Source organism: Ranitomeya imitator, chromosome 4, assembly GCF_032444005.1.
Source record: "Ranitomeya imitator isolate aRanImi1 chromosome 4, aRanImi1.pri, whole genome shotgun sequence".
Classification (NCBI taxonomy): Eukaryota; Metazoa; Chordata; class Amphibia; order Anura; family Dendrobatidae; genus Ranitomeya; species Ranitomeya imitator.
Genome location: NC_091285.1, coordinates 622,968,171 through 622,991,648, shown reverse-complemented (window position 1 = coordinate 622,991,648; position 23,478 = coordinate 622,968,171). Strand labels below are relative to the sequence as shown.

At 43.2% G+C, this 23,478-nt stretch overlaps 1 protein-coding gene across 1 annotated transcript in view; it reads right to left on the bottom strand.

The window, feature by feature from the left end:
* The window catches only part of SH2D6 (SH2 domain containing 6), a 178,981-nt gene that overhangs the window by 70,549 nt on the left and 84,954 nt on the right, over positions 1-23,478 (bottom strand). The window contains exons 6-10 of the mRNA XM_069766644.1: positions 19,198-19,256; positions 15,738-15,759; positions 13,653-13,790; positions 11,374-11,402; positions 5,422-5,449 (exon numbers count right to left, since the gene is read on the bottom strand). Of these exons, the coding sequence (XP_069622745.1) occupies positions 5,422-5,449; positions 11,374-11,402; positions 13,653-13,790; positions 15,738-15,759; positions 19,198-19,256 (276 nt within the window). The remainder of the gene's footprint in view (positions 1-5,421; positions 5,450-11,373; positions 11,403-13,652; positions 13,791-15,737; positions 15,760-19,197; positions 19,257-23,478) is intronic.

Below are 23,478 nucleotides of genomic sequence, written 5' to 3'. Positions count from 1 at the left end.
GAATGCAGACTTTGATGGAATGGTCTGCGGGCGTGACGTTGCATTTGCAGAGCCCCTGATGTGCCTAAACAGTGGAAACCCCCCAATTCTAACTCCAACCCTAACCCCAACCCCAAGACACCTCTAACCATAATCCCATCCCTAACCACACCCCTAACCCGAACACACCTCTAACCCTAATCCCAACCCCAACACACCCCTAACCACTACCCTAACCACACCCTTAACCCTGACACACCCCTAACCCAACCGTAAATGTAATCCAAACCCTAACCCCAACTCTATTCCCAACCCTAACCCTAACTTTAGCCCCAACCCTAACTTTAGCCCCAACCCTAATCCTAACTTTAGCCTCAACCCTAACCCTAACCCTAATGGGAAAATGGAAATACATTTTTTTTACTTTATTATTTTTCCCTAACTAAGGCGGTGATAAAGGGGGTTTGATTTACTATTTATAGCGGGTTTTTATGTTTGGCAGCTGTCACACACTAAAAGACGCTTTTTATTGCAAAAAATAGCTTTTGCATCACCACATTTTGAGAGCTATAATTTTTCCATATTTTGGTCCACAGAGCCATGTGGGGTCTTGTTTTTTGTGGGCCGAGTTGATGTTTTTATTCGTAACATTTTCGGGTTCATGACATTTTTTGATAGCTTTTTATTCCAATGTTTGTTAGGCAGAATGAACAAAAACCAGCAATTCATGAATTTCTTTTGGGGGGGGCGTTTATACCGTTCCGCGTTTGGTAAAATTGATACAGCAGTTTTATTCTTCGGGTTAGTACAATTACAGCGATACCTCATTTATATTTTTTTTTATGTTTTGGCGCTTTTATACAATATAAACTATTTTATATAAAAAATAATTATTTTTGCATCGCTATATTCTGAGGGCTATAACTTTTTTTTTTCGCTGATGACGCTGTAGGGCGGCTCGTTTTTTGCGGGAAAAGATGAAGTTTTCAGCGGTACCATGTTTATTTACATCTGTCTTTTTCATCGCACGTTATTCCACTTTTTGTTCAGATGTATGATGATAAAGCATTGTTTTTTGCCTCTTTTTTTTTTTTTACGGTGTTCACTGAAGGGATTAAGTAGTGTGACAGTTTTATATGTCTGGTCGTTATGGACGCGGCGATACTAAAAATGTGTACTTTTATTGTTTTCTTTTAATTTACATACTGTGTTTCAGGGGTTAATGTGCCGGGAGCGGTCCGTGACCACTCCTGGCACATAGTGCCGGATGTCAGCTGTGATAATCAGCTGACACCCGGCAGCGATCGGCCACGCTCTCCCCGTGAGCGCGGCTGATCGAATATGACGTACTATCCCATCCATGGAAATTAAGTCCCAGGTCACATGGATGGGATAGTACATTTGATGGCAGAAAGGGGTTAAAATATCCAATCCTTTTTTAGGTATATTTTTATTTATTTTTCTTTAAGGGAATGAGTCATATATCTTTTTAAAATGACCAATAATACTACATACCAGGGACAAATACCGTCACACCAAGGCCATACCACATATTCCCACGACATAGTGACCAAACAATACCATATACAAGGAACAAATACCACCACACCATGACCAGACCACATATTACCACCACATAGTGACTAATACAACACACAAGGAACAAATACCGCCACACCATGAGCAGACCACATACTACCATCACATAGTGACCGAATACTGAAATACTGATCATTAATAAAAAAAAAAACCACAATACTAAGTGCCATTATACATCTTAGCTCTGTATATACTGTCAGTGTACAGGTAAAAAAGTGATCACGAGTGACATTATACCCAGGAGTTTTGGATATAGTGTACAGGTAATACAGTGATTTTATACACAGGAGCTCTGTATAAAGTGTCAGTGTACAGGTAATACAGTGATCACTAGGGACATTATACACAGGAGCTCGGTATATAGTGCATTGTGTACAGGTAATACAGTGACCACAAGTGATATTATACACAGGAGCTCTCTATATAGTGTATTGTGTACATATAATACAGAGATCACCAGTGACTTTATACACAGGAGCTATGTATACAGTGTCAGTGTACAGATAATACAGTGATAACCACTAACATTATACACAGGAGCTCTGTATATAGTGTCAGTGTACAGGTAACACACTGACTTGAAAAACACACACAAAATTTCAGCTCACCCTTTTTGAGTAGTCTCCATGGGATTTATTCAGTCCGAGCACGGAAAGAGCTTCTGCCAACGCTCTCTGGAAACGATGAGAATGAAAAAGGAATCCAGCTCAGGAAAGTATATAAAATCAAAAGTTTTTATTCCAAATTATTTAAAAAAAGAGAAAACACTGCATGTCAAAAATCAGCAATATCCAATGAACGGAAGGACGACCATGATACAGCTGAACGCGTTTCGAACACTAGGTGTTCTTAGTCCACAGCTGATGTGGACTAAGAACACCTAGTGTTCGAAACGCGTTCAGCTGTATCATGGTCGTCCTTCCGTTCATTGGATATTGCTGATTTTTGACATGCAGTGTTTCCTCTTTTTTTAAATAATTTGGAATAAAAACTTTTGACTTTATATACTTTCCTGAGCTGGATTCCTTTTTCATTCTCAACACACTGACTTACCAGTGGCGTCTCTAGATGAAGTCCTTTATCTTTCTTTTCTTCTTCATCCAGCGCAGACCGCCATCACTTCTTCCAGCCAGGATCCCTCTCTACATAAAATAGCACAGTTATCTAGAACACCACTTCCAGAGCACATTCCCCACTTTTCCCTTTCTTCTACTCTACACAGCTGAATACAGATGTGAACCCACAATTAATGCAACCTACCATTCTAAATATAAATTATAATTCACCACTGTGCAAACACTAACTATAAATAGACACTTTCCCCACCTAATATATAAGTTAATTAGCCCCTGAACTCTTTCCCCCAATTCAATACCAGTCACTGCATCCTCAAATGCCCCCACTATGTACTTCCCGCTTTATTTTATTTACATGCCCCTTCTGTCCCCATTCATTATGTCATGTCTTCTGTCTCTCCTACCCCAACACTCTAATTCAGTATCAACTTCCCTCCCCCACATTCAATGCATTATTTACTCTCCCCCACCCTCAATTTATTATTATTCGCTGCCCCACCCCAATTCATCATCACTTGTCCCTGACCTTCAATTCATCATTTACGGTCTCCCCCATCCACCAGTCTTAATACGTCTCATTTACTCCCCTCAAAATTGATCATTATTTGCTCTCACCCAAATCATCATTTGCTCTTCCCGCCCTCCACTTTCGATTCATCATTTGCAGTCCCCCGTCTCCTGCCCTCAATTCATCATTTGCAGGAACACTCAGTCAAGCTGATATTTCCAGTGTATGATGGTGTCAAAAGAGATAGTTTTCGTTTGTCTAGATGCCTTATACAGCAAGAGACACTGATATTCATGTCCCTTATTCATTAGTAGGGTCGATGATCACGTACTTATCATTCTACATTGGCCAATCTGTTGCGGTGATGGTTGCACCATCTCTCCCCCCTCACTACATCATTTCCAGTCCCCCTCCCCTATATCACTTCATCATGTGCAGTCTCCCTCCCCGCCTCTCACTTCATCATTTGGAGTCCCCCCTCTTCATCATTTGCTGTCTCCCTCCCCTACTCACTTCATCAATTGCAGTCCCCCCACTCACTTCATCATTTGCAGTGCCCCTCCCCCACTCACTTCGTCATGTGCAGTCTCCCTCCCCCCCCACTCACTTCATCATTTGCAGTGCCCCTCCCCCACTCACTTCATCATGTGCAGTCTCCCTCCCCGCCTCTCACTTCATCATTTGGAGTCCCCCCTCTTCATCATTTGCTGTCTCCCTCCCCTACTCACTTCATCAATTGCCGTCCCCCCACTCACTTCATCATTTGCAGTGCCCCTCCCCTCCTTCACTTCATCATTTGCAGCGCCCACTCCACTCCCCTCCCGACTTCGTCATTTGCAGCCCTCACCTCTCACTTCATCATTTGCAGTCACCCTCCCCCACTGCATCATTTGCAGTCCCTCACTTACTCCATTATTTGCAGTCCCCCTCCCCCCACTTCATAATTTGCAGTCCCACTCCATCACTTGCAGTCTACCTCCACCTCCCTCCTCTAATTCATTTTATAAAGAAAGAAAAAGCAAACAAACTCATACTTACCTCACTGATGATATCCTGTAAGCGGAGCTCTGCTTCTGATGTCCTTGTACAGGAAAGCGCGTACGCGATGACATTATTGCATAGGTGCTGTCACCTGACTGGAAGTCAAGAGGGCGGAGGGAGTGGGAGCTGCGCAGCCATCCAGGGTAGACGGCCGTGGAGCTCCGAGACAAGTTACCAGCGCCAAGGTGTGCGCTGCGCACAGAACTTCATTGCACGATGGGGCCTCGTGAGCAGAAGCACAAGAGGCGGGGGCCCGGGCCGCTCTCTGTACTGCAGCTCACCAGGCCCCATATAGCAGTAAAGGTAGTAATACTCTGATGGCGGCCCTGCTGATTGGCACTGCGGTTTAAGCCCACCAACACAAGACAAAAAAGGGCCAATGGACAGTCGGTCATTCACTGGTAATAAGAAAAACAAATTCTCAGACTACATCAGCCAACCTAGAATTTTTTGGTCGACAATACTTCCAATTTTTATCATAACCCCCAAAGCATGCAACATAGTCCAAAAAAATCCATCATCATTCATTCAATTGGCCCTAATGAACAATCGTTTGTTTCACCGAAACAGTGGACAATCATTAGTTATGATCGAAATCGCCAACAACAAATCATTTTTAGTTAATGTTTATTGGCACCTTTATACTTTGGAGGGCACTATGTCACTTGAGACATTGTGGAAGACATTTAAAGGAGAACTGTGCCTGCCACTTTTGGGTCAATATATGCAGACTATAGGGGATTATTCCTGCACTTCTGAGAACACTTTGATTGGCCGTAATGAAGCCCAGTATCCAGGGTGTGTTGGGTTGGCACTTGCGAAAAGCACCATGGGTGGTGTCGATTGGGTCACAGTATTTAGCACTTATGGTGAGTCAAGTAAATTTTTTCTTATAACTTATGGAAGACATTTAGATGGCATCTACGTGGCACTGACTGCTGCCATGTAGAACACTTTTATGGTGGACACTCAAAAAAGGACATACAAAAATCAGATGAGATGCAGCATTATTACCAGCAACATTACCACTTCAGTCATCATAAACTGGTTGCCAGAGCTGAGTATACTGGTCTATTTCTAGTTATTTTTCCACAATAATCTGAATCTGACGTCTGCTATTGTGAATACGGAACAAGAATTAAAAAATTTGTGGCAACAGAGTTGTGAATGTGGACAATCCAAAATGATGAACTTAATACTAATCCTTTATGTTCTTACCTGTGGTGACATCACTACGTGTGTCGGTCTGTTGAGAAGAAAACAAGGAAGTATTTGCCTTATAAATTAACAGTTCACAGGATTGACTCCTTCAACTTAAAGGGAACCTGTCACCTGAATTTGGCGGGACTGGTTTTGGGTCATATGGGCGGAGTTTTAGGGTGTTTGATTCACCCTTTCCTTACCCGCTGACTGCATGCTGGCTGCAATATTGGATTGAAGTTCATTCTCTGTTCTCCGTAGTACATGCCTGCACAAGGCAAGATTGCTTTGCGCAGGCGTGTACTATGGAGGACAGAGAATGAACTTCAATCCAATATTGCAGCCAGCATGCAGCCAGCGGGTAAGGAAAGGGTGAATCAAACACCCGAAAACTCCGCCCATATGACCCAAAACCAGTCCCGCCAAATTCAGGTGACAGAGTCCCTTTAAGTGGCACTCAAGACCAAAGGCGGAAAAGTAATTTTTTTGACCAGATCCCATTCATTTCTCAGCTTCTCACAATCTATGGCGCTTCGTCATAGTCTTTTCTTATTCGGATAAATGTGTCTACTGCTGATTCACCAAGACCTGCTGACAGGAATCACATCGCTTTTCTCTTCCCGCTTGACTCCGTCAAGGACTTGCATTGTGGTCTACTACAATACTGAAGATCAGACACCACCGGAAAGAAGATCAAGCAGTCTAACGTTTAATGTTGTGGACCCGGTTTGTCCAATAGATGTCAATGGCTCTGTTGGGGGCACATTTGAATCTCGTTTTTTTGGGAACTCAGACAGAAGCCTGGATGGAATCAGGAATGGGGTTAGAAATGCAATGTGAAACCGGCATAAGGCAGGCGGGAATAAAACAGTTTGGAAAATTACTCACTTGCATATAGGATAAAATTGGGCTATGTACTGTCAGCGGGTGATCACATTGTCAGAAAAAAAAGGTCATCTGAACAAGGTCTAAACTGCTTGGGTGACAAATTTATCTGGACAGTGGAAAAGTATACAATTTTTCTTGACCTCTTTAATGGGCGTCTTCCATCAGATGTCCCAGTAAGGCCGGCTTCACACTCAGCGTATGAAAATACGGTCCGTATATTACGGCCGTAATACGCTGAAATGTCCCGAAAATAGTGGTCCGTAGCTCCTCCGTAGGCAGGGTGTGTCAGCGTTTTTTGCGCATGGCATCCTCCGTATGTAATCCGTATGGCATCCGTACTGCGTGGTTTTCTCGCAGGCTTGCAAAACCAACATACCGCTATAGAAATGATCCATGTGTCCCAAAAAGAAAAAAATATATATATATACTGTCTATATATATATATATATATATATATATATATATATATATATATATATGTCAGTAGACACATATATGTATATATATTAATATTTTTTCCAGCGCTATACAGCTTGAAAGCCGGTAATTCAATTACCGGCTTTTTCTTTCTCCTTCCTAAAACCCGACATGATTTGAGACATGGTTTACATACAGTAAACCATGTCTTCTCTCCATTTTTTTTGCAGATTCCACACTACTAATGTCAGTAGTGTGTATCTGCAAAATTTGGCCGTTCTAGCTCTTAAAATAAAGGGTTAAATGGCGGAAAAAATTGGCGTGGGCTCCCGCGCAGTTTTCTCCGCCAGAGTAGTAAAGCCAGTGACTGAGGGCAGATATTAATAGCCTGGCGAGGGTCCACGGTTATTGGCCCCCCCCTGGCTAAAAATATCTGCCCCCAGCCACCCCAGAAAAGGCACATCTGGAAGATGCGCCTATTCTGGCACTTGGCCACTCTCTTCCCATTCCCGTGTAGCGGTGGGATATGGGGTAATGAAGGGTTAATGCCACCTTGCTATTGTAAGGTGACATTAAGCCAAATTAATAATGGAGAGGCGTCAATTATGACACCTATCCATTATTAATCCAATTGAATGAAAGGGTTAAATAAAACACAAACACATTATTTAAAATTATTTTAATGAAATAAAAACAATGGTTGTTGGAGTATTTTATTCTACGCCCAATCCAGTCACTGAAGACCCTCGTTCTGTGAAAGAAAAAACATAATAAACCAACAATATACTTACCCTCCGCAGATCTGTAACGTCCAACGATGTAAATCCTTCTGAAGGGGTTAAAACATTTTGCAGCAAGGAGCTTTGCTAATGCAATGCTACTCCTCGCTGCAAAACCCCGGGGAATGAGTCTAAATATAGATCAATGAGCTATATTTAGCTTCATTTGCGGTGAGGCGCCCTCTGCTGGCTGTTCATAGATCGTGGGAACTTACCTAGAAAGCTCCCAGGCTTTCTAGGAAAGTTCCCACGATCTATGAACATCCAGCAGAGGGCGCCTCACCGCAAATGAAGCTAAATATAGCTCATTGATCTATATTTAGACTCATTCCCCGGGGTTTTGCAGCGAGGAGTAGCATTGCATTAGCAAAGCTCCTTGCTGCAAAATGTTTTAACCCCTTCAGAAGGATTTACATCGTTGGACGTTACAGATCTGCGGAGGGTAAGTATATTGTTGGTTTATTATGTTTTTTCTTTCACAGAACGAGGGTCTTCAGTGACTGGATTGGGCGTAGAATAAAATACTCCAACAACCATTGTTTTTATTTCATTAAAATAATTTTAAATAATGTGTTTGTGTTTTATTTAACCCTTTCATTCAATTGGATTAATAATGGATAGGTGTCATAATTGACGCCTCTCCATTATTAATTTGGCTTAATGTCACCTTACAATAGCAAGGTGGCATTAACGCTTCATTACCCCATATCCCACCGCTACACGGGAATGGGAAGAGAGTGGCCAAGTGCCAGAATAGGCGCATCTTCCAGATGTGCCTTTTCTGGGGTGGCTGGGGGCAGATATTTTTAGCCGGGGGGGGCCAATAACCATGGACCCTCTCCAGGCTATTAATATCTGCCCTCAGTCACTGGCTTTACTACTCTGGCGGAGAAAATTGCGCGGGAGCCCACGCCAATTTTTTCCGCCATTTAACCCTTTATTTTAAGAGCTAGAACGGCCAAATTTTGCAGATACACACTACTGACATTAGTAGTGTGGAATCTGCAAAAAAAATGGAGAGAAGACATGGTTTACTGTATGTAAACCATGTCTCAAATCATGTCGGGTTTTAGGAAGGAGAAAGAAAAAGCCGGTAATTGAATTACCGGCTTTCAAGCTGTATAGCGCTGGAAAAAATATTAATATATATACATATATGTGTCTACTGACATATATATATATACCTATTCTATGTGTACACATTTATTCTACCTATTGGACTGTAAGCTGTCAGTGTGATTTTACTGTACACCGCACTGAATTGCCGGCTTTTCTCTCTAACAGCGCTGCGTATTTCTCGCAAGTCACACTGCTTGTCCGTGTGTAATCCGTATTTTTCACGCTTCCATAGACTTTCATTGGCGTATTTCTTGCGCAGTACGGTGACAAACGCAGCATGCTGCGATTTTGTACGGCCGTAGAAAGCCGTATAATACTGATCAGTAAAATACGGCAGATAGGAGCAGAGGCATAGAGAATAATTGTGCCGTATTTTTTGCGAGTTTTACGGACGTAGTTTCTGCGCTCTTACGTCCGTAAAACTCGCAAGTGTGAAGCCGGCCTAAGGGTATGTGCACACAGCATTTTTTTAGATTTCTGCATACCCGCTGAGTTTGACTGGAGCATCTGGAGCGTCTTTTCCATTGTATCTCTGGCGTTTTTTGCATCATCTACACCAGCGGTGTTTTGTTTTTTTTTACTTTTGTAAGTGAGTGAGTGGAAGATGTCTGAAGAATTGTAAGGTCAATTTCAATCACAACTTGTCTTTGCAACCAGTTAAAGGAAGCTCAGAAATGCAAAAGATATGCATTTGCACAGAAAGTTCTTTTTTACATTGCTGTGCATATGTTCATTTTTTTTTTGCGTTTATTAGTTTCATTTACAGGTGGGTTATGGAGCAAAACAATTGAAAAAGACGTGTGTGCATATCCTATGGTGTTTAAGAAGGGCAGATTTGCATATTTGGTGTTAAAAACAATGAAAGCAGACACACACAATGTCAAAAAAATATATACCGTACATATATTTGTCTATATACATAGATATATACCGGTATATACATACATATACATTTTTTCCACTTTTAACGTCTAAGTGACAGCCAATGTTTCTTTTTTTGATGATTACTAAAGGGGTTTTATTGCGCTGCATACATCTTTTTCAGCACTAGAGCAGAAGCCGGTGGAATACCGTAAATATTAGGCTGTCTAATGGATCAGGGGAGCTTTTAACCCCTTCGCTTCCAAAATATAAGATCAGTGCCAGGTTTTACTATATATATATATATATATATATATATATATATTTAACCCCTTCAAGACGCAGCCCTTTTTAGTTTTTGCGTTTTCGTTTTTCGCTCCCCTCCTTCCCAGAGTCATAACTTTTTTATTTTTCCATCAATATGGCCATGTGAGGGCTTATTTTTTGCGGGACAAGTTGTACTTTCGAACGACACCATTGGTTTTACCATGTCTTGTACTAGAAAATGGGAAAAAATTCCAAGCGTGGTGAAATTGCAAAAAAAAGTGCAATCCCACGCTTGTTTTTTGTTTGGCTTTTTTGCTAGGTTCACTAAATTCTAAAACTGACCTGCCATTATGATTCTCCAGGTCATTACGAGTTCATAGACACTAAACATGTCTAGGTTATTTTTTATCTAAGTGGTGAAAAAAAATTCCAAACTTTGCTAAAAAATAAAAAATCGCTCCATTTTCCGATACCCGTAGCGTTTACATTTTTCGGGATCGCGGGTCGGGTGAGCGCTTATTTTTTGCGTGCTGAGCTGACATTTTTAAAGATACCACTTGTATGTAGATACGTCCTTTTGATCGCCCGTTATTGCATTTTAATGCAATGTTGTAGCGACCAAAAAAACGCAATTCTGGCATATTTTTTTTTCTCGCTATGCCGTTTAGCGATCAGGTTAATCTTTTTTTTAAATTGATTGATTGGGCAATTCTGAACGTGGCGATACCAAATATGTGTAGGTTTGATTTTTTTATGGTTTTATTTTGAATGGGGCAAAAAGGGGGGTGATTTAAACTTTTATATTTTTTTATTTTTTTCATATTTTTAAAACATTTTTTTTAAACTTTTGCCATGCTTCAATAGCCTCCATGGCTATGCAGCTGAATTACAGGCTTGCTATGAACGCCGACCAACATCAACAACCATAGAGGTCTCAAGGACACCTCAGGTTGTCATGCTGATGCATCGCTGACCCCAGATCACATGTCGGGGGTCAGCGATGCGCGCATTTCCGGCCCGATGTCCGGAAGCGGTAGTTAAATGCCGAGGCCAGCGTTTGACAGCGGCATTTAACTAGTTAATAGCGGCAGGTGGATCGCGATTCCACTTGCTGCTATTGCGCGCACATGTCAGCTGTACAAAACAGCTGACATGTCATGACTTTGATGTGGGCTCAGCGCCGGAGCCCACATCAAAGGGGGAGACACGACATGCGCAGTACTAGTACGGCGCATGTCATGAAGGGGTTAAATGTTTCAATCAATGGTTTACCTATTGGTCATCCACCTGAGATAATGACTTTTGGGTTGTCATTGGCTGTAAGCCATAATCATCAACATTAACAGAAATAATGCAATAGATCACTCTGTGTGTAATGACTCTACATAATATACGAGTTTCACTTTTTGTATTGAAGAACTGAAATAAATTAACTTTTTGATGATATTCTAATTTTGTGAGAAGCAACTGTATATATAGTAAAAAAAAGTTATCAAAAAGTCTTATGCTTTCCAAAATATCACCAATGAAAACCACACCTTGTACCGCAAAAAAAACCTGATCTAACAACTGAAAAAGAAAACGTTATGGCTTATGGAATGCAATAATGAAAAATTAAGTCCTAAAAATAGGGAAATACCTGGGAGTCCAATATTGTCAAGTACAGATCTGTAAGAACGGAAAAAAGAAATCTCGTCATTTACAAGACACTGAATTAAAATCTCACATTTTGACTCATGTAAGGAGCTACAATAATGATTCACCCGATGTCCTGAATGAGCGCTAAGAAACTGGCGCACTTATAGCAATGCAGGCGGCTACTAATGACATCAGGTAGCGGTTACCTGCTGTTGTCTTCGGTCAAAAACGACCGACCTTGAACTTCAATATTCTTTAAAATATTCAAGATCCGGCTCTGAAACCCGTGGCCGATCGACCCATCCTCATTTAAGTCAATCAAGCACAAGTTTCAGAACCGCATCTTGAACACCCCAAAAAATACCAAAGTTCAAAATAGGTCTCCCCAGACCGAAGACAACAGCAGGGGTAAAGATCCACAGGACTCACCCTTGAATTATTTTTCTTTTTGAGTCATAGCAAAATGACAACCATGATTGACACAATCCAATAGAACAGACTTCGGCCATTTTTCCTGTACCTGTACTCGCGCTTCTTTCCTTCTTCTGATATGGACAGTACAACACCAGGCCTAACAGAAACGTGAGTACACGAGAGGTGGACTAATGTCTTATGTGCCTACTTGGATAAGTTCTCAATGGTAGGAGTCACACTGTGGGAGGGTGTTTGCCCATATGTATACATTGGAGCCAACAATACATGGGTGATTAAAGCGCCTGCAAAAGCTTAAAGGGGTTTTCCCTTTGGGTACAATTTTTTTTTTACTTATTTGTGGCTAAAACGAATTCCCCATTAGACAGTCATAGGGCTGACTGATGGATTCTCAGTTACCGTAATTAATTCTGCCGCCTGCAATAGACCCTCGAACACAAAGGCTATAAAAGTTTAATGGAAATTATGTTTAGCCCCAATTACAAGCATTTAAGTAGAAAAAAATAGCATAGAGCAAGGCCCATAATGACATGTTTGGTGGAAGAACATGACCGGCTGCACAATGCCCAGACCTCATCCTCATCCAACACTGTTGGAATTAACTGGAACAGAGACTGTGAGCCCGGCCTCTTCTCCAACATCACTTCTGGATAAATGGGCTAAAGTTCCCACAGACAAATTGTTATGCTAGTGTAGCAACTCACTCAGGATAATAAGTAAATCTAAAACCTGCAACTGAAATAGCTGGTTCCCGTACAGACTAGAAATCCTGCCCCTGCAGCCCCTAGTGGGTTCTGCGTGGGCTGAGATAGCCCAAACAGCAGACTAGAAGATGGCAACTCGGACCTAAACTGCCTAAGAGGCCTTTGAGTGCTTCACGTTCCTCCTAAAGACCGGGGTGGGGCAGAGTGTGAATTGCCTACAAAGTGGGAAGTGTGCTGAAATGGAAAGTGATCCCAGAGTAGAATAAATCACGAAATACAAAAACAGTATAAAGCAAGTACTGTTTGATATTATGATGTCTACTTCCTAAAAAGAAGCAGAAGATAGGTGTAGAGAAAAGAACAGAAACAGCAAGGAGAAAAAAACGTAACTGGAATGTCACTGACTGGCTTCAAAATTACAGCAGAATGGCTGGAAATCCAAATGAGACTATAACCAGCAGGAAATGCCTGTAAGGGGAAAGAATATATAAGCTGCACCAGAGAGGTGATGGGGCAGACAAATGAAAACACCTATGTTATGCTAAACAGACTGCAGCCAGAATATCAGAACAAGCCAAGGTGTCTGCTGTGGCTCATCGGAAGAGAAGCCGACCACAAAACACAGGTTCAAGGATTCAAACCCAGGAGCATGACAAATCTTGTAGAAAACCTTCACAGAAGAGTGGAAGCTGTCATAGCTGCAAAAGAAGGTGGAGGAAAATCAATGTTAGATTTAGAATGGGTGTAATGTCTAGGAGTCCAAATAGGTTTGTCCATATAATGTGCTAATTTTTTGAAGCTCCAAAAATCCATCATATATATCAGGGAACAATTATAAAATTTTGACTGCCCGCAGTCGCCACTAGGGGGAGGTAAGTTCATCTTGTTTTACTTGCGAGTTACATGTATAAACAGTATGTGGGGAGCTCATAAGCTCCCCCTAGTGGCAGCTGCAGACATCCAGAATTTTATCATTGAGCTCTGATACATTTGCACAGGATTTGAAGCTCTGTAGCAGAAAAATAAACTCGAGAAGCCTCCAATTATATATTGTGAAATCAGCACAAAAACATACAACCTATTTAGATGTAGATGTTGCTGTTTAGGGTTCAGTGTCAGACTTTACGGAATAAGTTACTCTCACCATCCATTCCTTCAGAAAAGTTGTTATTGCATGGTGGCGGTGTGTGCATGGCTGTACAGGGAAGAGACATCCTGCGATCAGGAAGAGGGAGAGGGGGGCCACGCTTCGCCGGTGGTGCTGGCCTGGTCTGTTTTGGTGCTGGAAAATAAAACAATGAATGGAGTTAAAACTAACTTTCCAACACAGCAATGTCCTATAACCAGTTAAAGAGGTTGTACAGTTCTTTTTAAATTGAGGGCCCATCTTTAGCATAGGTCATCAATATCAGATTAGTGGGGGGTGCAACACCCAGTGCACCAGCGGGGTACTACACATCCCCCATATTTGAATAGGACCTGGGGTCTGCAGTACCCCACTGTGGCCACTATACAGTTGACGGAGCTGTGTTGTTCTGCTCTGTAGCTGAGCGTATCCTGCTGGCGGCGACACTGGGAACAGGTGGTCGGCAGTGGGGTCGGGTGTCGCACCCCCTCCGATCCGATATTGATGACCTATCCTATAAAAGTCCCAGAAACCCCCTTTTACTACAATTTTGTTTTTTTGTTTTTTTCCACTCTTTCCAAGTGCCATAATTTTTTTATTTTTCTGTTAACACCGTATGAGGACGTATATGTCAAACCTTTTAATTAAGTGGTGAAAAAAATATTTGGAAACCATATTTTGCTTGTGTTGCCATTATTTCCGATTTTTCCTTTGACAGAGCTGTGTGAGAGCTTGCTTTTGGCATGGCAGGCTGAAATTTTTATTGATACCATTCTGGGGTATGTACGATATTTTGATTGCATTTTTTTTTTTTTAAGGCAAGTGTGGCAACCGAAAACTTTTAAAGGGATTGTGCGGTCATAGAAATCTGCAGTCACTCTATGTGACTGCAGACTTGTGGATCCTCGCATCGTGTGCACTGTGCGCTGTCAGGATTCTCCAGTGCCGCGTGTCATGTGATTGCAAGTAGGTGATAAGCATACCCGTGGAATAACCTTGTGCGATGCTGCGCCTGTCTAGTCAGAATGTGGCGAGAGAATGATATCACATGACACCGGAGAATCCCTTTGGGAAAATTAATTTTAGATTTTGATAGATCAGACTTTTATGCACACATCAATACTTAAAAAAAATAATAATAATAATTATGGTGAGAAATTGAGGATGATTCGAATTATTATGCATTTTTTTAAAAATTTTTTAGATATATTTTTACCAACTTTGTTTTGTTTTTTTACTTTATTCTCTAGTTCCAATAGGGGACTTGAACCTGCGATTGATTGTTTGATCACTTTTTCTGTATGTTGTAATACTGCTGTATCGTAGTATACAAATGTACTTTTATCGTGCACATCCTCATGCTGGGCTTCACAGCAGGACAACAGGGGCAGCCATGGAGCCTTCATCTGCCAGAACAACAGGTCAGCACCCCGTGATTGCACTGTGGGGGGTAGAAGCGATGGGAGCCAATGCGCATGAGTGACTGAGTAAGTGATTGACAGTGAAATGATTGGACAGCAGCAATCAGAGCAAACTTTGGTTGCGGCTGTTACAACTCCTGAGCCTGCTCCAAGTATTGTCATCTGATATAGGAAGCACCATTACGCCCTATGTTGGGAAGGGGTTAAATGGATCACCTAAACCTGATGAGGGTGGCATAATTACTGTAAAAATCCATGTGAGAATGGCTGTATAATCCGGAAAGTTTAGACTCCATCTCTACCCAACTAGCCTGACTGACAGCGCCTCAATGTCCCTCCTCCCGGCTGGGATTCCACACTGTTCAGTACAAGCTGCAGCTGTCAGTCAGGCTAGGTGTATAAACTTTCAGAATTGATCATACAGCCATTCTGACATGGATCTTTAAACTAAGTATGGTCTAAGAGATCAATTTTGTATGTAAGATTGTGATGTCTGGTGACAGATCCGCATTAAATACTCAACAGCTAGGTATTCCTGTTATTGGTTTCCGAGGGGGCAGGCATATCGCAAACCCAAGAAAGTTTGGTTTATTCATTGAGCCCATCACAGAGATGATTGATTGCAGGGGACGGGCTTCTTATCATCAATCACCTAAAATAAACATGAATTATAAATACTCACGTGGTCTCTGCTGCCAAGGACCCTAAAAAATCAAGGATTCAGATAATGAGGAAGACCATTTAATGTTATTTTTTTACCTTATTTAATGTTTGCATGTTAATTACTATATCTTTCGTCACTCAATTTAATTATCATAAACATACAGTGCCTTGTGAAAGTATTCGGCCCCCTGGAACTTTTCAACCTTTTCCCACATATCTTGCTTCAAACATAAAGATACCAAATGTAAATTTTTGGCGAAGAATCAACAATAAGTGGAACACAATTGTGAAGTTGAACAAAATTTATTGGTTATTTTAAATTTTTGTGGAAATTCAAAAACTGAAAAGTGGGGCGTGCAATATTATTCGGCCCCTGCCCGCCACCAATCTCTGCTGTCAAAGAGTGGTCACAGACTGCTCCTGACGGAGATTCTGTGGCTTCCGCTGACATCATGTCGACAGAGAAGCGGCTTGTCTTCCGCTCTGCTCTGTTGCCGAGGCATGACTGCTGCCGTCATGCTGATTGACAGCAGGCTCCCCTCTGCCTATCAGCATGACGTCGTCAGCCATGCTCTTTCGTCAGAGAAGAGTGGAAGAGCTGCTCTGTTACTGTGGAGCAGATCAATCACTGACAGGTGCCTTGGTTACCACTCTGAGCCGGTGCCAGGTCATATTGCCTCTGTTAGCAACTACCTGGCTGTTAGTTTTTAGGCTCATAGTATAAAACATAAAGTCCTGAACAACCCCTTTAATATTCCATAAAGGTCTGATTAAGAATTTTATCCTCTGGGACCCCGAACTGTGCCAAATATGGGGGTGCCCAGTCTCCATGAGCACCAGATACCGTAAGTGGACTTGCATATCTGTTCACTTTCCATTAACCCCTTCATGACTGTGGGATTTTTCATTTTTCCATGTTCGTTTTTCACTCCCCTCCTTCCCAGAGCCATAACTTTTTTATTTTTCCGTCAATTTGGCCATGTGAGGGCTTATTTTTTGCGGGACGAGTTGTACTTTTGAACGACATCATTGGTTTTACCATGTCATGTACTAGAAAACGGGAAAAAAATTCCAAGTGCGGTGAAATTGCAAAAAAAGTGCAATCCCACACTTGTTTTTTGCTTGGCTTTTTTGCTAGGTTCACTAAATGCTAAAACTGACCTGCCATTATGATTCTCCAGGTCAGTACGAGTTCATAGACACCTAACATGACTAGGTTATTTTTTAACTAAGTGGTGAAAAAAAATTCCAAACTTTGCTAAAAAAACCCAAAACAAATTGCGCCATTTTCCGATACTCGTAGCGTCTCCATTTTTCATGATCTGGTGTCGGTTGAGGGCTTATTTTTTGCGTGCCGAGCTGGCGTTTTTAATGATTCCAAGTCGGTGCAGATACGTGCTTTTGATCGCCCGTTATTGCATTTTAATGCAATGTCGCGGCGACCAAAAAAACCTAATTCTGGCGTTTCGATTTTTTTCTCATTACGCCGTTTAGCGATCAGGTTAATGCTTTTTTTTTATTGATTGATCGGGCGATTCTGAACGTGGCGATACCAAATATGTGTAGATTTGATTTTTTTTTATTGATTTATTTTGATTGGGGCGAAAGGGGGGTGATTTAAACTTTTATATTTTTTTTATTTTTTTCACATTTTTTTAACTTTTTTTTTTTACTTTTGCCATGCTTCAATAGCCTCCATGGGAGGCTAGAAGCAGGCACAACTCGATCGCCTCTGCTACATAGCAGCGATCTGCTGATCGCTGCTATGTAGCAGAAATGGAGGTGTGCTGTGAGCGCCGACCACAGGGTGGCGCTCACAGCCACCGGTGATCAGTAACCATAGAGGTCTCAAGGACCTCTATGGTTACCATCCTGACGCATCGCCGACCCCCGATCATGTGACGGGGGTCGGGGATGACGTCATTTCCGGCCGCCCGGCCGGATGCGGTAGTTAAATGCCGCTGTCTGCGTTTGAAAGCGGCATTTAACTAGCTATTGCGGGCACATGTCAGCTGTTCAAAACAGCTGACATGTCCCGGCTTTGATGCGGGCTCACCGCGGAGCCCTGCATCAAAGCAGGGGAGCTGACATCGGACGTACTATACCGTCCGATGTCAGTAAGGGGTTAAAGACTATGGAAGGTATGAACACAACCTTACTAAGTCTATGTGTATGACTAAGGCTGGTTTCACATTTGCGTTTAAAAACGCAGCGTTTTAAACGCAAACGCATGTGGTGAAAAAAACGCATGTAAACGCGGTAAAACGCGTTTTTGCATGTTTTATTACAAACGCGGCGTTTTGACGCGTTTACATGGTTTTTTCATGCTTTTGCGTTTTTTAAACGCATGATGAGAAATGTGTGACAGCTTGCCAATCATCAAAATCAACAAGAAAACCCACTGTAAACAGAAATAGCTAGGGTTAGGGTTAGGGTTTGGATCCCTAGTAACCCTAGGGATCCTAACCCTAACCCTAACCTTTACCCTAACCCTAATCCTAAGGGATCTTAACCCTAACCCTACCCCTAACTCTAACCCTACCCCTAACCCTAACCTTACCCCTAACCCTAACCCTAAGGGATCCTAACCCTAACCCTACCCCTAACCCTTGGGATCCTAACCATAACCCTTAGGGTTATGGTTAGGATCCCAAGGGTTAGGGTTAGGGGTAGGGTTAGGGGTAGGGTTAGGGTTAGGATCCCTTTATCAATTTTATGTTGTGGGGTGGCTTATCAGTGTTTTTTCTTGTTTTTTTTTTATAAAAACGCATGCGTTTTTAACGCAACCAAACGCATGTGTTTAAAAACGCATGCGTTTACATAGACAGCAATACGTTTTTTTGCCGAAAAAAAAACATGCTTTTTTTGCGGCAAAAAAACGCCGCTAAAAATTACTACATGTTGCATTTCTGCAACACAACGCATGCATACAAAAGACGCATGCGGCGGCAAAACGCATGCAAAAAAACGCAAATATGAAACCAGCCTAAGGGCGCTTGGATGCCAGAAACGCATCTGGCTTGAATAAAGAATGAACAATATTTTTACATATTGTGGACAGATGTGCCACTTATTTCCTTTTCTTAATCCTTTGGCTGAGCTTCACCAGCAGGACCGGCACCCGACACAGATTTCAGCCTCCAATATCGCATAACATGGCATGGTGAGCTTCAAAAATCCCCCTCTCCCCAGCATGTACTGTATATGTATATCTTGCATAACGAAAGATACATGTCGTGTACTGCGCTCCAACATGTCATCTTAATATAAATAATGCATCATTCTCCAGAACAGGACATATACAATATATGAAAAAGAAAAAAGTGAGATGTCCTGTTTACAGTGCAAACTCAGACTATGACACCTTGTGGCAGTATAAAGGGATAACATGCATCCAGTAACTAATAAAGATGAGTAAAAAACAAACAAAAAAAAACCCAAACATATCGCAGTTCTGGAATTGGTGACATAACACATACCTGCTGAATCCTGTCTGGCATAGGAGGTTTTTGAGGAGGAAGAACAGCGGCAGAACGACCTATGTGGAAAATATATATTATATTATGCAAAATTATGTTATTATTAGTGATGAGTGAGTGTACTCGTTGCTCAGGTTTTCCCCAGCATGCTCGGGTGGCCTCCGAGTATTTGTTAGTGTTCGGAGATTAAGTTTTCAACCCGGTAGCTAAATGATTTACAGCTACTAGCCAGGCTGAGTACATATGAGGATTCCCTAGCAACCAGGCAACCCACCACATGTACTCAGGCTGGCTAATAGCTGTAAATCAATCAGCTGAGGCGATGAAAACTTAATCTCCGAACACTAAAGGTACTGTCACACTAGACGATATCGCTAGCGATCCGTGACGTTGCAGCGTCCTCGCTAGCGATATCGTCCAGTGTGACAGGCAGCAGCGATCAGGCCCCTGCTGGGAGATCGATGGTCGGGGAAGAAAGTCCAGAACTTTATTTCGTCGCTGGACTCCCCGTAGACATCGCTGAATCGGCGTGTGTGACACCGATTCAGCGATGTCTTTGCTGGTAACCAGGGTAAACATCGGGTAACTAAGAGCAGGGCCGCGCTTAGTAACCCGGTGTTTACCCTGGTTACCATCCTAAAAGTAAAAAAACAAACAGTACATACTTACCTACAGCCGTCTGTCCTCCAGCGCTGCGCTCTGCTCTCCTCCTGCTCTGGCTGTGAGCGTCGGTCAGCCGGAAAGCAGAGCGGTGACGTCACCGCTCTACTTTCTGGCTGCCCGGCGCTCACAGCCAGACCAGAGAAGCAGAGCGCCGAGGACAGACAGCGATAGGTAAGTATGTAGCGTTTGTTTTTTTACTTTTTAGGATGGTAACCAGGGTAAACATCGGGTTACTAAGCGCGGCCCTGCGCTTAGTTACCCAATGTTTACCCTGGTTACCGGGGACCTCGGGATCGTTGGTCGCTGGAGAGCGGTCTGTGTGACAGCTCTCCAGCGACCAAACAGCGACGCTGCAGCGATCCGGATCGTTGTCGGTATCGCTGCAGCGTCGCTATGTGTGACGGTACCTTAACAAATACTCGGAGATCACCCGAGCGTGCTCGGGAAAACCCAAGCAACGAGAACACTTGCTCATCACTAATTATTATATTGTGAACACTAATAAGAGGGTAACTATGACCCCTGTAATGCATCGGCTTTCATGCCCGTGCGGCAATGAGGCAGTGACCTAAGAAAGTTCAACTTAAACGTCTCTATTTTCAAACTCACTAAATACTGTAAATCCAGAACTTTTATCCCCTGGTTCACAGCTGGAGAATCCATATCAGTCCATTGCTGTGGGCAACTGCACCACTGTATCATTCGTGGGTGCGTCAGTAGCTTTGTCTTCTCGGGCCTGAGTTCAATCTCACACAGTCCTGTTCTGCATAGAGCCGCCTGTTCTGCTGCTTGCAAATAAAACACTGACATACCCAAACCTCAAATGAAAGTTTAAATGGGTTTTGTGGACATGGGCCACTCCCAAGACCCGAGTGGAGGGAGAGATCCGTCCCACTACCAATCCTACAAATCTCCCCAAAAATAAAAGCCCATGTCAGGTTTTCTTAAATCTGGCTTGGTCAAATAGTTTGACCAAATCCACTCTGTCTTTTATGTTGCATTGTAACTACAGGCCTGGCTGAAATTACAATGCTCTCTAGCAGGTTCAGCATGTCTCTATGCGCTTCCTGGGGGACACATGACAACCCTCCTATATAATTCCCCTCACTGCCTCACACCCCATATTGTCTCCAGCCATTGTGAAAGGTCGGCTCACTTAGTGGCTCCCATAGGTAGACACAGTAACACGTTTGGTTAAATTCTCTGGGTGGCTTAGGGTTAGGGTAACAGAAAACCACTTTTCTGGCTTAAATTAAAATAGAAAGTCCATATAAATTCATTAACAGTATGGCTTCTGCGTTCTGGGACAACACATATGGCAGCTCTCGCAGGAGCTTCAGTCTGGAGGCTTCCTTCCTCCAAAACAACAGAGAAAAAAAAATGACTGGACATTTTACTCCCTCCAGCCACACCCTGGAGGGGAAAATATGGTGGGTAGGAGACTGGATTGCTCTCAGCACATATCATGCTGGAGGAAATTTATGGCTTTCACATCACGCAACCTTTGCAAGACATATCTCCCCTCACATACAGCGCCAGTGACCCTGTCATATATCCCCCCCCCCCCTGCCCAAAGCCAGGGGCTTTGGCACCTTCAGACACCAAACAGGGAATTCGAGAGACGGCATCTGTGTTCCCAGGTAACTTCCTGGGTCTGTGTTCTACGTGGAACCTGAAAGCTGGAGGCCTAGGAACCACCTAGTCACCCAGGCATTCTTACCCTTTTTCTCCCCTAACCATCTCAGAAGGTCATGATCTGACACAAGTTTGAACCTCCGGCCTTGTAGATTATACTTCAGTGTATCCACGGCCCATTTTATAGCTAGACACTCCTTCTCGACGATGGCATAGTTTTTATCACATGACGACAGCTTCTGACTCAAATACAGGATGGGATGTTCTTCTCTGTTTATTTCTTGAGACAGCTCATCTCCCAAGCTGACTTCTGACGCATCCATCTGGACCACGAACTCTTTGCTGAAGTCTGGCGCGACCAGAACCGGATGTTTACACACAGCCTACACCAGCTCCTGGAACTCAATCTCTGTGTTATCAATCCATTTAACTATCGTCGATGTGGTGCCTTTAAGAAGATCTGTCAATGGTGCGGCAATTGTAGCAAAACATGGAATGAATCGCCCTCAGCTGCTTCTTGGAAAGCAGTTGCGGTCACTCTTGAATCGCCTCGATCTTGTTTATTTGCGGCTTAATTTCGCCCCTCCCGACGACATAGCCTAGGTACTTGGCCTCTTCCTTTCCTATGGCAAACTTTTTCGGATTTATGGTGAACCCTGCATTTCTTAAAGCATCCAGAACCGCCTCAACCTTTGGCAGATGACTAGCCCAGTGAGGGCTAAAGACCACAATGTCATAAAGGTACACTGTGGCATACTTCTTATGCAGAGCCTGGATCCGATTCATTGCCCTCTGGAAGGTTGCCGGGGCCCCCTGCAGACCGGAGGGCAATCTGTTGTATTGAAAACACCCTTCAGGCATCGAGAAGGCCGTCTTCTCCTTGGCACTCCAGGATATGGGGATCTGCCAATACCCCTTCCTCAGTTTGAGGGTTGTAATGTACCTCATGGGACCAAGTCTCTCAATGAGTTTGTCTACACCAGACATCGGGCATCCATCAAATCTTGAGACTTCATTCAGCTTGCGGTAGTCATTACAGAACCGCCACTCACCGTCGGGCTTTGGTACGAGGACGATTGGACTCGACCATCCACTTTTTGACTTCTCTGTCATCCCGAGATCTAGCATCCTATTCATCTCATTTGAAAACACCTCCCAACCTTCTTCCAGAATTCTGTAGGGCTTGTTCACCCTTACATGCGGTTCTGTCAACACGTCATGCTCTACCACCTGCGTATGCCCTAGCAACTCTGAGAACAGGTCACTGCTTCGCTGCAACAGCTCCTGACACTGTTGCCCCAAGGTCAGAATTAGAGTCTCAGGAATGGTGACATTGTCCACTGTGGCCTTAGGACTGGCTCCCAGGCAAGAGGTTTCCAGCAATTCTCGGTCTTGCCAGGGTTTGAGCAAGTTCACATGATAGAATTGGTGCGGCTTCCTTCGACCTGGCTGGTGTACCTTGTAATTAACTTCGCCCAGTTTCTCCGCCACCTCATATGGGCCTTTCCACTTGGCTAGAAATTTGCTCTCCACAGTGGGGATGAGCACTATCATGCGATCCCCGGACTGGAACTGTCTCAGCCTTGATAATCGGTTATACACCCTTGCCTGTACCTCCTCTGTCTGGAGAAGATGCTCCTTCACGATAGGCATTATTTTTGCCATCCTCTCCTGTAGCAGGGCGACATGATCTATGATTCTACGGTGTGGCATGACCTCAGCTTCCCAGGTTTCCTTGGCAATGTCCAGGAGCCCTCGCGAATGTCGACCATACAGGGGCTTGAACGGCGAGAAGCCAGTAGAGGCTTGGGGAACTTCCCTGATGGAGAAAAGCAGAAACGGAAGCAGATAACCCCAGTCTCAACTGTCCTTCTCAATGACCTTTTTGAGCATGGCTTTCAAGGTTTTATTGAAGCGCTCTACTAGGCCGTTGGTCTGTGGATGGTAAACTGAGGTTCTCAACTGGGCAATCTGGAGGACCCT